This window comes from Antrostomus carolinensis, unplaced genomic scaffold, assembly GCF_000700745.2.
Source record: "Antrostomus carolinensis isolate BGI_N321 unplaced genomic scaffold, ASM70074v2 scaffold29373, whole genome shotgun sequence".
Lineage (NCBI taxonomy): Eukaryota > Metazoa > Chordata > Aves > Caprimulgiformes > Caprimulgidae > Antrostomus > Antrostomus carolinensis.
Window position 1 is genome coordinate 3,673 of NW_010303663.1, and position 11,889 is coordinate 15,561.

An 11,889-nucleotide genomic window follows, 5' to 3' on the forward strand; every position below is an offset into this window, starting at 1 on the left:
ATGTCTTGTTTTATATTCATCAAAAACTGTACAGTTCATTTAAAGCAAATAATCGAATGTTTCCTTAAAAAAAGAAAAAAGTGTCACTCATTACAGGAAATTTCATTAGGTCCTGCTTGGCTTCTTCATACTTCAGGGCATTTTAGGCTGTCTGAACAGAAAGTTACAGTATAACCATGAATTTAGAGTTGCAACTCGACAGCGTGCCTACCACGTGAACTTCCAGCAGGAACCTTCAGAATTTGTTATTCCCCAAGATGCTTAAAGCCAAAGTACGAAACCCACCAAAAACTAAGAATTAAGAACTTCCTGTGCAGATATTAGAAACATAACACAATATTGGAAGTCCACAGCAGTTTGGTTTTTCAAACAGAAGCAAGATCAACATTGCAACATGAAGTGGCAAAGTGAATCCTGATTGAAAACGTAAATTCTCAATGGCTTTAAAAAAAATTAAATTAAATTAAATTGAAATACCTATTTCACTAAACAACTCTGAGAAAGGGTCTGCATCAAGCATTCAGCAGCTCACATGCTTCTGCTGTCAAGTAAGACTAACACCTGACACTAAATCATCCATTTAGTTCTTCAGGAAACTCAGTTGATATTCCTCATATTTCTAAGGCAAAAATGAAAAAGAAAAATTTCAGATTATACACGATAAAATGTCTGAAGAGAAAAACAAACAGGTGTGTACTCTGCAATTCCAATCCTCCTCCCATATTATTTGTACTTGTTATTACATTAAAAAAATAATCCAAAAGTGATTCTTGGATTGATGGCATCTCTTTAAAAAAAAAATGAATAAATAACTCAATTTACCAAATATTAGATCATGACATCACATTAGTATTCGCTGTGCTTACAGGGAAGCCATGAGGGCAACCACATCCACACACAGCCGACTACCTGAGCTTCCCTACAACCACTTGATAGACAAAGATCTCATAAGAAGAAAGCTCCTTCAGCTTCCCAAAACCACTGGCTGCTTAAAGCACCACCTCCAGCAGCGAGGGATGTGTGCACAGACCCCAGGCGGCTCCCTTCCCTCCGCTCCAGTTCCTGGTTCTTACCCAGCAGGTATTTCCAATGTCCAAGCGTGACTGTGCTCTGACAGCAGCTGGGAGGGAAGGGGAGAAAGCTAGAGAGCAGACAAGGACTCATTCCAACCTTTACTTTGTTTGCCTCTCTTTTTTTTTTTCTCTTTTTTAAAATATAACTTCCATGCAGAGTTCTCCAGAGTCACTGCTGATGTCGGAGCCTGTCTTCTGGCCTTGGCACTGCCACGGACACTTCCAGCCACATGGGAGGAAAAGTTTTTGCTACAGGACTTTCTTTTTTTTTTTTTTTTTACTTTTTTTTTTTAACTTTTAGGCCAACACCATGTTCTCATTGAACATCACAGTTAATGTGTCCTATCAAGAATTTCTAACAAAAACTGTACATGAGTTTACAAACGTTATTAACATATAAATAATGAGAAGCTTCCTGCTTGGAGCCTCTACAGTAGTCTTTTTGCTTGAGAATATAATACTGGAAGGGTAAACCCAATCCCTTTCCACAGCACCAGTCAGAGCTGGCTTCAGTCCAGTCAGCCGTTCTGCTCAAGCATCACAGGGTTGGTTTTTTCTTCTGTCAGTGCCTCTGGCTTCAATAAGCAGTCTGTCATTACTGTGCAAAAGCAAGAGTCCAATGCCTTTGAGAAGGAATCCTGCTGCTAAAGAGGCCTCTGCCACCCGGTCATCGTTCTGGTCCGAGTTCTTGTTGGAAGGTCCTTTTCTTCTCCCGACAGTGTTTCTTGTGAGCAGGCCAGTCCTTTTGCTGGCACTGTGACCCACAGTACCTCGCTACCTGGCATCGGCCGCAGATGTTGAATTCACGTAACTAGGAAGAACACGAGATGGTGTTAGTGAACCTGCTCGGTGCCCAGGAGCACCCCTGCATCATTTCCCACATAGGTTTATGATCATCTTTTGTACCCATCCCAAATGTGAACATCCCACCAGGAACATCAGAGCAGCAACAGGTTTTGAAGTGATTGCATCTGTTGGGTTTTGCAGTTGCTCTTGCAGAATGGGCCTAATAAACAAAACACTTGAGCGCTTCCGTTTGTTCTCACACTGCTACTGCTCTGTCAACTCAAGTTCTGTTTTCAACTACAAACATCTTAAATTCAGAAATGATTCTGAGGGTGGCACAAGCTCAGCCACTGCCAAACTTACAGAATCACAGGATGTCAGGGATTGGAAGAGACCTCGAAAGATCACCCAGTCCAATCCCCCTGCCAGAGCAGGAACCTCAATGAGATCACACAGGAAGGCGTCCAGGCGGGTCTTGAATGTCTCCAGAGAAGGAGACTCCACACCCTCCCTGGGCAGCCTGTCCCAGGGCTCTGTCACCCTCACTGGAAAGAAGTTCCTTCTCAGGTTTAAGCAGAACCTCCTGTGTTCCAGCTCACACCCATTGCCCCTTGTCCTATCATTGGACATCACTGAGAAGAGCCTGGCTCCATCCTCATGACATTCACCCTTTAGATATTTATAAACATTAATGAGGTCTCCCCTCATTCTCCCCTCATTCTCCTCTTCTCCAGGAAGCTCTCGTATGCAGACCCAAATAAAAGGCAAAGCTCATGTTTTTTCAAATGAAGGGCATTTCAGAAAGTTTTTGCAAATGTTCCCTTTCCCAAATAAAAAAATTGGATCACAAAGCATTTGTTACCACAAGAAAATCCCTTCTCATTCATAGATAAGGACATCTGCCTGACAAAGAGACACAGCCTTTGGACACCTTATTCCCTGCCATTATCTGACTGTCTATGTTGCTCTGTTTCATTTACCCACAGCTAAGAGCTAGAACCAGCTTTGCTCCCAGTTCTCCCCTGAATAAAGGCCGCTCAGATTCACCCTCTTCTCACAAAAGGTCAAGCACGTTATTTTTTTATTCCACTACCTCCCAAAACCTCTTCCAATGCTTTCTCCTGTCTGCTTGCTCATTCCAGCTCTGGGTCCCTCGAGGAACGCTTCCACCTGTACACTCTGCAGGAATCACACTCCTCCTAGTGAATCACTAGGTCATTTACTGTCCCAATTCAAAACTACAACCTCTCAAACTGAAAATTATTGTAGGGTCTGAAGATTCATGCCAAAGAAAACCTGAATTCTCACTTTTAGTAACTGAATGGCACACGTGAAGCTTTACATTTGAAGGAACAAACCCCTGGACACATGAGGTAGGAGGAGTCATTACATCCTTCCTTCCCACTCTTTTGAACACACCTGTTTTTCAATCATGGTGCACGGGGGGTAGTGACATTCATAATATGTGCACGAGTTCTCTTCCTCCTCCACAACGTCCCCGTTAGCGTTGTAATACCGTGTTACATTCAGGACAGGGAACTGCTCTTCTATAGGATCTGTAGGAAGCTGTTGGATTGCCAGCCAGTACAGACTTTGTTCCCTGTAAAAAACAGAGAGTGTGCTCCATAAATTCATAAGCATACGTGGAAAATTTATCCTAAATCCATTAATAAAGTAGGTAGGGTTAACATTAGATTTAGCCTGTTGAGCCTCAGACTATGTGTCCCCCTCAAATGTAGCATCTTTTTAGGGTTATTTTAGTCTAAGTGGGGAAAAAAAAAAGCTTCTATCAAGACACACGTCCATCAAGCAAAATGATTTCTGTGTGAATGGCCTGACATCTGTTTCTCATTCTGGCACTCCCAGAAACACGCTAGGACAGCGTCACTGCCGTTCACTACATCTCCTTCAAGTCAATTTAATAAGCTCTGAACATCTCTATCTTATGGGTGCTGCAGAAAAGTGCCCAGTGTGATGTTAAGTCTGTGGGTGAAAAATGAACACACCTGCATTACATCCTAAATGACATGATAAATTAAACAAACCCATCGTGGCATTAGGAGCTTGATGTGCTCTGAGTAACATCAGTGCAACAAGGCACGTAGGAAGTTCCCCCAACCCGCTAAGTGAAAGGTGATAGCTGATCCCAGGAATTATTTGTTTTCAACCCAAATAATCTGATTACAAGAGTAATCTCAGCAGTCACAGCTGCTGGATTCTACAGGTTGTGTTAGAATTCCGGTGTCTGAGGACAAGAGCCACAAGGCAGCAAAATCTGCAGACTGAATTCAGCGTGCCCAGATGCCACCACTCCAGCAGAAGGGAACACAGGCTTCCTGCTTTACTGGGGTGACAACACCTGGCACAGCAGAACCTCTGTGTAACACCACGGGGTTAGGTGGTCCCTTCACAGCTAGCATGGACAGTGAGCATTAACTCTGTTCCCCAGGTGAGGAAACCAAGATGTATGGTGTGTAAGTAGCACAAGGCCAAATAAAAAAGTCTCTTCTGAGATGAAAAAAAAATCACTAAAGGAAGGAGATGCAACAATTTAAGATATTTTCAACTTTTTTGACAGCAACCTCCTGCCAAATATTGATGTACCTTTGTTTACTGGAGATTTCTTCAGCTTTGGGTTTCCACCCCCATGGAACAAGGCGCAGATTGTCTAGGCGGTTGTCCACCGTCACTGAATTCAGATGTACCACCTGAAACCCAGGAGCGATCCCTCCCCGGTGTCTTTCCCTGGAGGAGACAAATACAACTTGAAGGTCAGTGATGAACAAGACCCCGTAGCCAAAAATCAAATCAGACTGATCCCAGAAGACAGGCTGCACTCTAACCTGCTGGCTGGAGTCACTGCCACACTCACAATAAAACTTGGGTTGCCAACAGGCTACAGATAAATCAACTCCCAGAAGAAAGAGGCTTATTCCAGGAGGTTATTTGCATTATAAATGAGTTAAATTCAAAAGACAATCATTATATATTATAATTGTAAGCATATTGCAAAGAAAGTTCCAGAGGCTACTACTCCAGTTACTGCAAGAGCACCTACGTAATTACTGTGTCCCACAGAGCAGACTTGAAAGGTGTCAATACTGGTTTATTATTTTAATAAGAAATTCTACCAGACACATTTATGCAACTTTTGTCCACCCAGTGTGAAATCACAGGGTTTGTTATTTATGAAGAAATATCTCTTAACAAGCAACAGGACAGAGGTTTCACCACGTATATAAATGGTTTTTAGACTCTTAATTGTGCATAACACATAGAAAGTCTGTAATGACTCCACAATCACCAAGAGACACCGACTGGAACTTGCTCAAACCCAAAGCAGGACTATTACCCAGGAGGATGGCAGCACGTTAAATCCAGTTGGGATTCTTCCCTAATGCTTCCCAATATTTTAATTTCCCATTCTGCTTTCTTTTCATCTCATTTAATGAAGTACTGAGTTCACTGTCAAGCATCCTTACGCCTGGATGAGTTTCTGTATCACCCCTTGCAGGAATCCCCATCCCATCTGACGTGTAAGGCTTGGACAGAAGTTGTGTCTGGGTGTGTTTGCTATGCCATGATTAAATTCACAGCACAGACAGAACCTACCAGCAGCAATCAAACAATGCAACACTGACAGCCCTGTCTGAGACTGACCCACCATCCCTTCTAGACCCTTCCAACAGCTACTTACACCTTCACCCAGCTCTGGTTTGGATGCTGCGTCCAGCTCAGCGTTAACTGAACATTTCAGTTCAAATGGCTCCTTCAATTCTGAAGATACAATTTGTCCAAGTTTAAAAATTCCCACTTTTTTTGTTTTCCCCTTTAGCATTATCCATCAGAACAGGGAAATTCATGTCCTGTGAGTTCCCGGCTGAGGGAACTGGGGGTGTTGAGCCTGGAGAAAAGGAGGCTGAGGGGAGACCTTCTGGCTCTGTCCAAGTCCCTTGGAGGAGGGTGGAGAGAGGTGGGGGTGGGTCTGTTCAAGCAAGGACCAAGGGACAGGACAAGAGGAAATGGGCTCCAGTTGTGGCCAGGGCAGTTGAGATGGGATGTGAGGAAGAATTTCTTTGCTGAAAGGGTTCTGAGGCATTGGAAGGGGTTGCCCAGGGCAGTGGTGGAGTCCCCATCCCTGGAGGGATTGAAGAGTCGTGTAGACACAGTGCTGAGGGACATGGGTTAGTCGGGGACTTGTCAGTGTTGGGTTCATGGTTGGACTCGATGATCTTAAAGAGCTTTTCCAATCCAGGCCATTCTGCAACTTCAACGTGACTGACAATGAAAAACGTTAATTGGTTGTCATCTTTGTCAAAATCCCTCTGGTTATGGCTAAATTACATACCACGGGACAGAAAAACACTTGCAATTCACAGGTGCCCCAAAACTTCAGAGAATTTAATGAGTAAAATTCCCTTGAAGAGGCTACACACAGTGCCCAGGAAAACCAATGCTCCTTGGAAGGGGAGCCCTGCATGAGAACAGAGCATCAGGAACCTTCTGGGCCTCCAGGAAACAGGGAGAAGTTCTCCCCTTGGAAGGGAAAAGGAATAAAATCCTCCTTTATGGGAGGGGGGGGGAAGCCCCACACAAAATCAAACAAAGGATGAAAAGGAGCCTGCTGAAAGGCCCTGAAGGAGGAACAGCTACTAGTTGTCACAGGCTACTGGAGGGTCTGGCAAAGGAAACTGGGAATCCAGGAGGTACATGGACCCAGAGGAGATGAAGGTGAACATCAGTCAGATCCAGAGACAGGGAAGGAATTAAGGTTCTTAGATTGAGAGTAGAACAAAGTGCTGAGAAGAGAGATGGGATAGATGTGAAGGAGGAATCTGGGAGGAGAGAGAAGTTCAAGAGCAAATTCTGCAAGGGGGGAAAGGGAGGAGGGGAGTCTAAATCCAAGTTAAGAACTATTTTTGAAATGGATGAGATAATGAGAGTTTAAGAAAGGTTGGAGTTGGGGAAAGAGAGAGGATTATGTGAGATTGTTTGTGACAGCAGGAAGCCACAGCAGAGGGGCACACACCTACCACTGCTCCTACAAAGCCTAGGTCTGCACCCAAACCCAAATACTGATGAAATTCATCAGCACACTGAGCCCACTCTCCTCATTTTGTATAAATCCACATTAGTTTACCTTGCTGCCAGTTTTTCTGTCACCTCAAGTGACAAAGGTCTTAAAGGAAATGTGGAAATTGGCTTTTGCTGATGACCAGGGGTGACAACACCCCCTGACTGAGATGCCAGAAGTAGCACAGCAAATTCAGGACTGTCCCTTTTCTCCAGACATAATCAAACAACCTTTGAGGGCTCAAGCACCTTCTCCTCTCCCTAGAGCTACACTTCAAAAGTGTGCAGCACGGATCACCTCCAGAAGTTCATCAGAAACGTGGGGTGAAGGACAGGCACATGGAGGAACCTGCCTTCTCCTTGCAGGAGACAGAGAGGAAACAGAGTCAATAAAGCAGCCAACTCTGGGGCAAAGCTGTAGCTTCCACCTCCCCCAGCACACCCCTGTTTTCACAAGATGCCAGGCAAAACACTCAAACCACAACTTTTCAGAGAATTATCTGCATTTGGTGTAGTTCAGCAGCTCACTTCAGAAGCGAGGCCGGTAAGAAAAGCACCAAGTGCAGAGAACAGCAAGTCAACTGAGCAGCTCACAGGCAAAACGCTGGCAAGGGCTCTAAAAAACCCCCAGAAATGGGGTCTGAGATGTCTTTTTGAACACACAGTTTGTGACACTTATGACTAATCATCCCCCTGATGCTGCTGTTCCCCAGGGAACATCACCACAACCCAGCCAAAATACAGCACGCTGGGGTTTCTATACAGGGAACAGGCTGAGAAGAAGATGACAGACTCATCCTGCAGGTCCCCAGCCAGAGACTTGCACACCCTGCTGTGGAGGAGCTAACAGCCCATCCTGGAGACACAGCCATGAGGGTGTCTCTGTAATTCCAGCTGACACAGTGCAGGTCAGTGTATCTGCCTGACCCAGTCTCCTGATGTCTTTAGAAACCCATTTGGCTACAGGTGCCAAAATGTAGCTACTGCCCCTCCCAAATGGAGCAGCCACAATGTCCAGTTTGACTGACCCGAGCTGGGGACTGCTGTGGTAACGAAAAAGAAACGTTATCTTAGTGGCAGGTCCTTCCCTTTGTGAGAAGGAGTGATGCTGAAGGTTTTGGAGCCTTCACAAGACAGGAGAGATGGGAGAAGTTCTCCCCTTGGAAGGGAAAAGGAATAAAATCCTCCTTTATGGGAGGGGGGGGGAAGCCCCACACAAAATCAAACAAAGGATGAAAAGGAGCCTGCTGAAAGGCCCTGAAGGAGGAACAGCTACTTTGGAGCTCTCACAGGCTACTGGAGGGTCTGGCAAGAGCCAATTTCCACATTTCCTTTAAGACCTTTGTCACTTGAGGTGACAGAAAAACTGGCAGCAAGGTAAACTAATGTGGATTTATACAAAGTGAGGAGAGTGGGCTCAGTGTGCTGATGAACTTCATCAGTATTTGGGTTTGGGTGCAGACCTAGGCTCTGCAGGAGCAGCGGTAGGTGTGTGCCCTTCTGCTCAATATTTGCAGCAAATGTGGGTATTTTTCTAGTGGTTCCCACTTTGCAGCCCAGTTCACACTCTGCAGAGGTCAGCAGGGCTTTGGGGAAGAACAGGAGAAGGTCCCTGCCGTTGCTGCAGCGTCGGTAGCCACCAGCTTCCTATTTTGAAGGCTGTACTATGTGAGCAAAGATATTTGCTTAAATAAATTCTTTAAAAAATTAAAAATCTGCTTTACTTGCAGTAGCATCCAACACTTGCCTACTTACTTCATCTGAAACCAGAAGCACACAAGCTGGTTAGTTTTTTTTCCAGAGTGAGATGATTTTTTGGGGTATGTTTGGGGGAGAACAGTTAATTACACTCCTATACCTGCAGTAATTCGAGTTCTTTGCTTTTAATTTACCCAAGAAATAAGGTTGGCACTGAAAATACTGACTGCTACTGGCACTGAAAATACTGACTGCTACTGCCCATCTCTCCTGTCTTGTGAAGGCTCCAAAACCTTCAGCATCACTCCTCCTCACAAAGGGAAGGACCTGCCACTAAGATAACGTTTCTTTTTTGTTACCACAGCAGTCCCCAGCTCGGGTCAGTCAAACTGGACATTGTGGCTGGGCCCTTTCTGCGGGGCAGGAGCTACATTTTGGCACCTGTAGCCAAATGGGTTTCTAAAGACATCAGGAGACTGGGTCAGGCAGATACATTGACCTGCACTGTGTCAGCTGGTAATTACAGATACACCCTGAGAGGCAGCAAAGTGAACTTACCCAAACAGCTGAAATACTTTGTATTTTCTAATTGAAAAACCTGACTTTGCAACTTCCAAACTCCAGCTCCCCGTGCCTGACAGTTCACACCCCCCCTTTGTGACTTCCCAAAATCCCCATTACACGCACAGCCTCGGATTTTTTTTAACTCCAGAGTGACACAATTTGAATCACCTAACTGAAGACATGAGAATTATTTCTTCATTCCAGGAAAACCAACCCGAAGAGGCAACGACTGGGCTGCCTAATAAGCAAATAGCTGGACTGTCATCACCTCCACAGCCTGCAGCAACCAGCTGGAGTAATTTTCAGGTGCTGTTTAGCACTACTCACAGACAACAATTATTACTGTCTGAGGTTCACAGTTAGCAGAGGCTGACAGTGATTCACCTCACACACCACAGCCAACTGTACAACAATTTTCATCAAAGTTAAACGTGCAGCAAGATTAAATATTAACAGAGGCAGGTTAAAATCCATATTTAATGAGCAGATTGGAAATAATAGTAATAGTCTCTGATATTTTTCCTGTTTCCCTCCTCTTGTACAGGGGAGATTGGGGACAAAATGTAACCTGGAAGCATAAAAAATAGCACAGTTGACTGTGCACCATGACTACTAAGTATAGTTTATGGAAATAGAATAGAAAACATGATTAATTTATCAAAAAAAGGCTTTTCCATAACCCCATGAACATATCTAGGAAGAGCAATGTTCTAGCTCACCATCTCTCACAACCCAGTTGGCCTCTGAACCTAAACCAGCAGCTACACAAGGTATCAAACAATTCTTAGAATATGGAAAATAAAATGTAGGAGCTGATAGGAAGCACCATCAGCACCACCTGAGGCAGCTTTCCCAAAGGTCAAACAACAAAAAAACACCCCACAGTTTTAAGTTACCAGAGGTTCTATCTCCCTCCAGTGCTCTGCCATGTCTCACTGGTACCAGTAAGATGTACTTGATTATCATGGGACAAAAAAAACCCCCCAAACCTTCCAAAGGTCCCCTGCTTCCTTAAGTTTTAGAAGCATTTCTCAGATTTTAAAGGTCCCTATTAGAACAATACTCACCCATCAATGTTTTCCCTGGGAATAACGTTTTTAGAGACTCAAGTTGTTTGAACTGGGTGCAAAACCAAAGCGTAGGAAGATCTGTGGGTACCCCCACGCTGGGTTTCCAGCTGAGGGCAGCTGCAAACCTCCTGAGAAGACTTAAAATACTACAGGCAGAGAAATGAACAACGTACAAGTTGTTGGCAGCAAACTCCACCTGAGTGAACCCCTTATTTAACTTATTTAACTACAAGAAAGCTGGGGAAGGACTTTTCATAAGGGCAGTTAATGACAAAACAAGGGGAAATGGGTTTAAGCTGAAAGAGGGGAGGTTTAGATGAGATATTAGGAAGAAGTTCTTCACTGTGAGGGTGGTGAGACACTGGAACAGGTTGCCCAAAGAAGCTGTGGCTGCTCCTCCCTGGAAGTGTTCTCGGCCAGGTTGGATGAGGCTTTGAGCAACCTGGTCTAGTGGAAGGTGTCCCTGCTGCTGGCAGGGGGGTTGGGACTGGATGAGCTTTAAGGTCCCTTCCAACCCAAACCAGTGTGGGATTCTCTGAACTTTCCTTTGATACCCACCACAGCAGCTCATGCAGGAGGCGGCCGGATCCCCTTCCACGATTTTTGTCGAAGGCGTAAGCAAATATTTTAGCACCATTTCCATCAGCATCTACCTCCATCCGAGCCTAGGGGAAAGGGAAAGGCTGTGAGAACATCCAGCACCGAGTAGCAGAGCACGTGCTCTACTGGGATACGGGAAGGACCCAACATTTAACACCTGTCTCCTAAAGTTCACTTGATCTTAATGGAATTTGAGTTGTTTCAGCCCTCGAAAGGGAACAAACCAGCTCTGTTATTGTGGTTTCTGAAGGTTGGGAAGGGGAAGAAGGGAGGCTGAGCACAGCAGGAGTCCCACATGGACAAAGAGCAGCAGCAATCGGGTTGTGAGGCTGCAGGGCCAGGATCTGATCTCCGCTGGGGCACAGATGTTCCCTACAGCCACCAGCAAACCACCCAGGCTTTGTTTTCAGTGTTGCTTGACACTGATCTAATTAGGGGTTGTCAGTGAAAGGAGCAGGTCCTGCCCTCTTTTCTCCACCCCACAACTTTGTGCTGGTGCTAACGCTCACCAAGAGCACACCAAGGAGTAGAGAAATTCGGGGTATTGCCACTCTCAGCCACCACGTGGGAGCTACCAGGGGAGGAACGAGCCAACAACGGTGTTTTCATGGAAGCTCCTCACAGCAGCTTGAAGCACCCGCTGCCCTGAGCAAAAGATGGTCTTTCCTCTAAAAAACCCTTAATTTTAGAAGGTTTTGTAATCAAGAATTCTTTCCTTTTCAAAGTCTTGGTTGAATTCTCTTCCTCTCTTTCAGTGGATGTTAAAACTTATAATTTTTTTATGGTAAATTATAATAAATTAAGTTTTTCTCATCCAAGACGAGTGCAGAGCGAAAATTTGCCAAAAAAGTGTGAATAAGGGGAAAAGGAATTATCAGTTCACAAAAATGTGTACAAATAGAAAGGTGAAAACAAAAAACTATAGAATAAATTTAAAAGAAAGCAAAAAACCCCCAAAACCCAGAGGTTTTCCTGCTGGAAACACTCACATTGGTATTTCAATAATTTAAACTTTTTTTCCCCAA

General features: G+C 44.7%; 1 protein-coding gene across 1 annotated transcript; it reads right to left on the minus strand.

The window, feature by feature from the left end:
* Positions 1-1,154: 1,154 nt before the first annotated feature.
* On the minus strand, positions 1,155-10,946 carry ZMYND19 (zinc finger MYND-type containing 19). Its single transcript, XM_010164190.1, has 4 exons — positions 10,823-10,946; positions 4,464-4,604; positions 3,279-3,459; positions 1,155-1,884 (listed from the first exon to the last, which is right to left on the minus strand). Exons 1-4 carry the CDS (start codon positions 10,921-10,923, stop codon positions 1,741-1,743), a joined length of 567 nt encoding a protein of 188 aa, XP_010162492.1. The 5' UTR covers positions 10,924-10,946; the 3' UTR covers positions 1,155-1,740.
* Between the last annotated feature and the right edge of the window lie 943 nt (positions 10,947-11,889).

Coding starts and splice junctions, on each gene's coding strand:
- ZMYND19 (XM_010164190.1), bottom strand. CDS start 10,923: ATGGAGGTAGATGCTGATGGAAATGGTGCTAAAATATTTGCTTACGCC. Junction 4,605..10,822: donor CTCCTGCATGAGCTGCTGTG/GTGGGTATCAAA, acceptor TGTCTCCTCCAG/GGAAAGACACCGGGGAGGGA. Junction 3,460..4,463: donor GAAATCTCCAGTAAACAAAG/GTACATCAATAT, acceptor TGTTTTTTACAG/GGAACAAAGTCTGTACTGGC.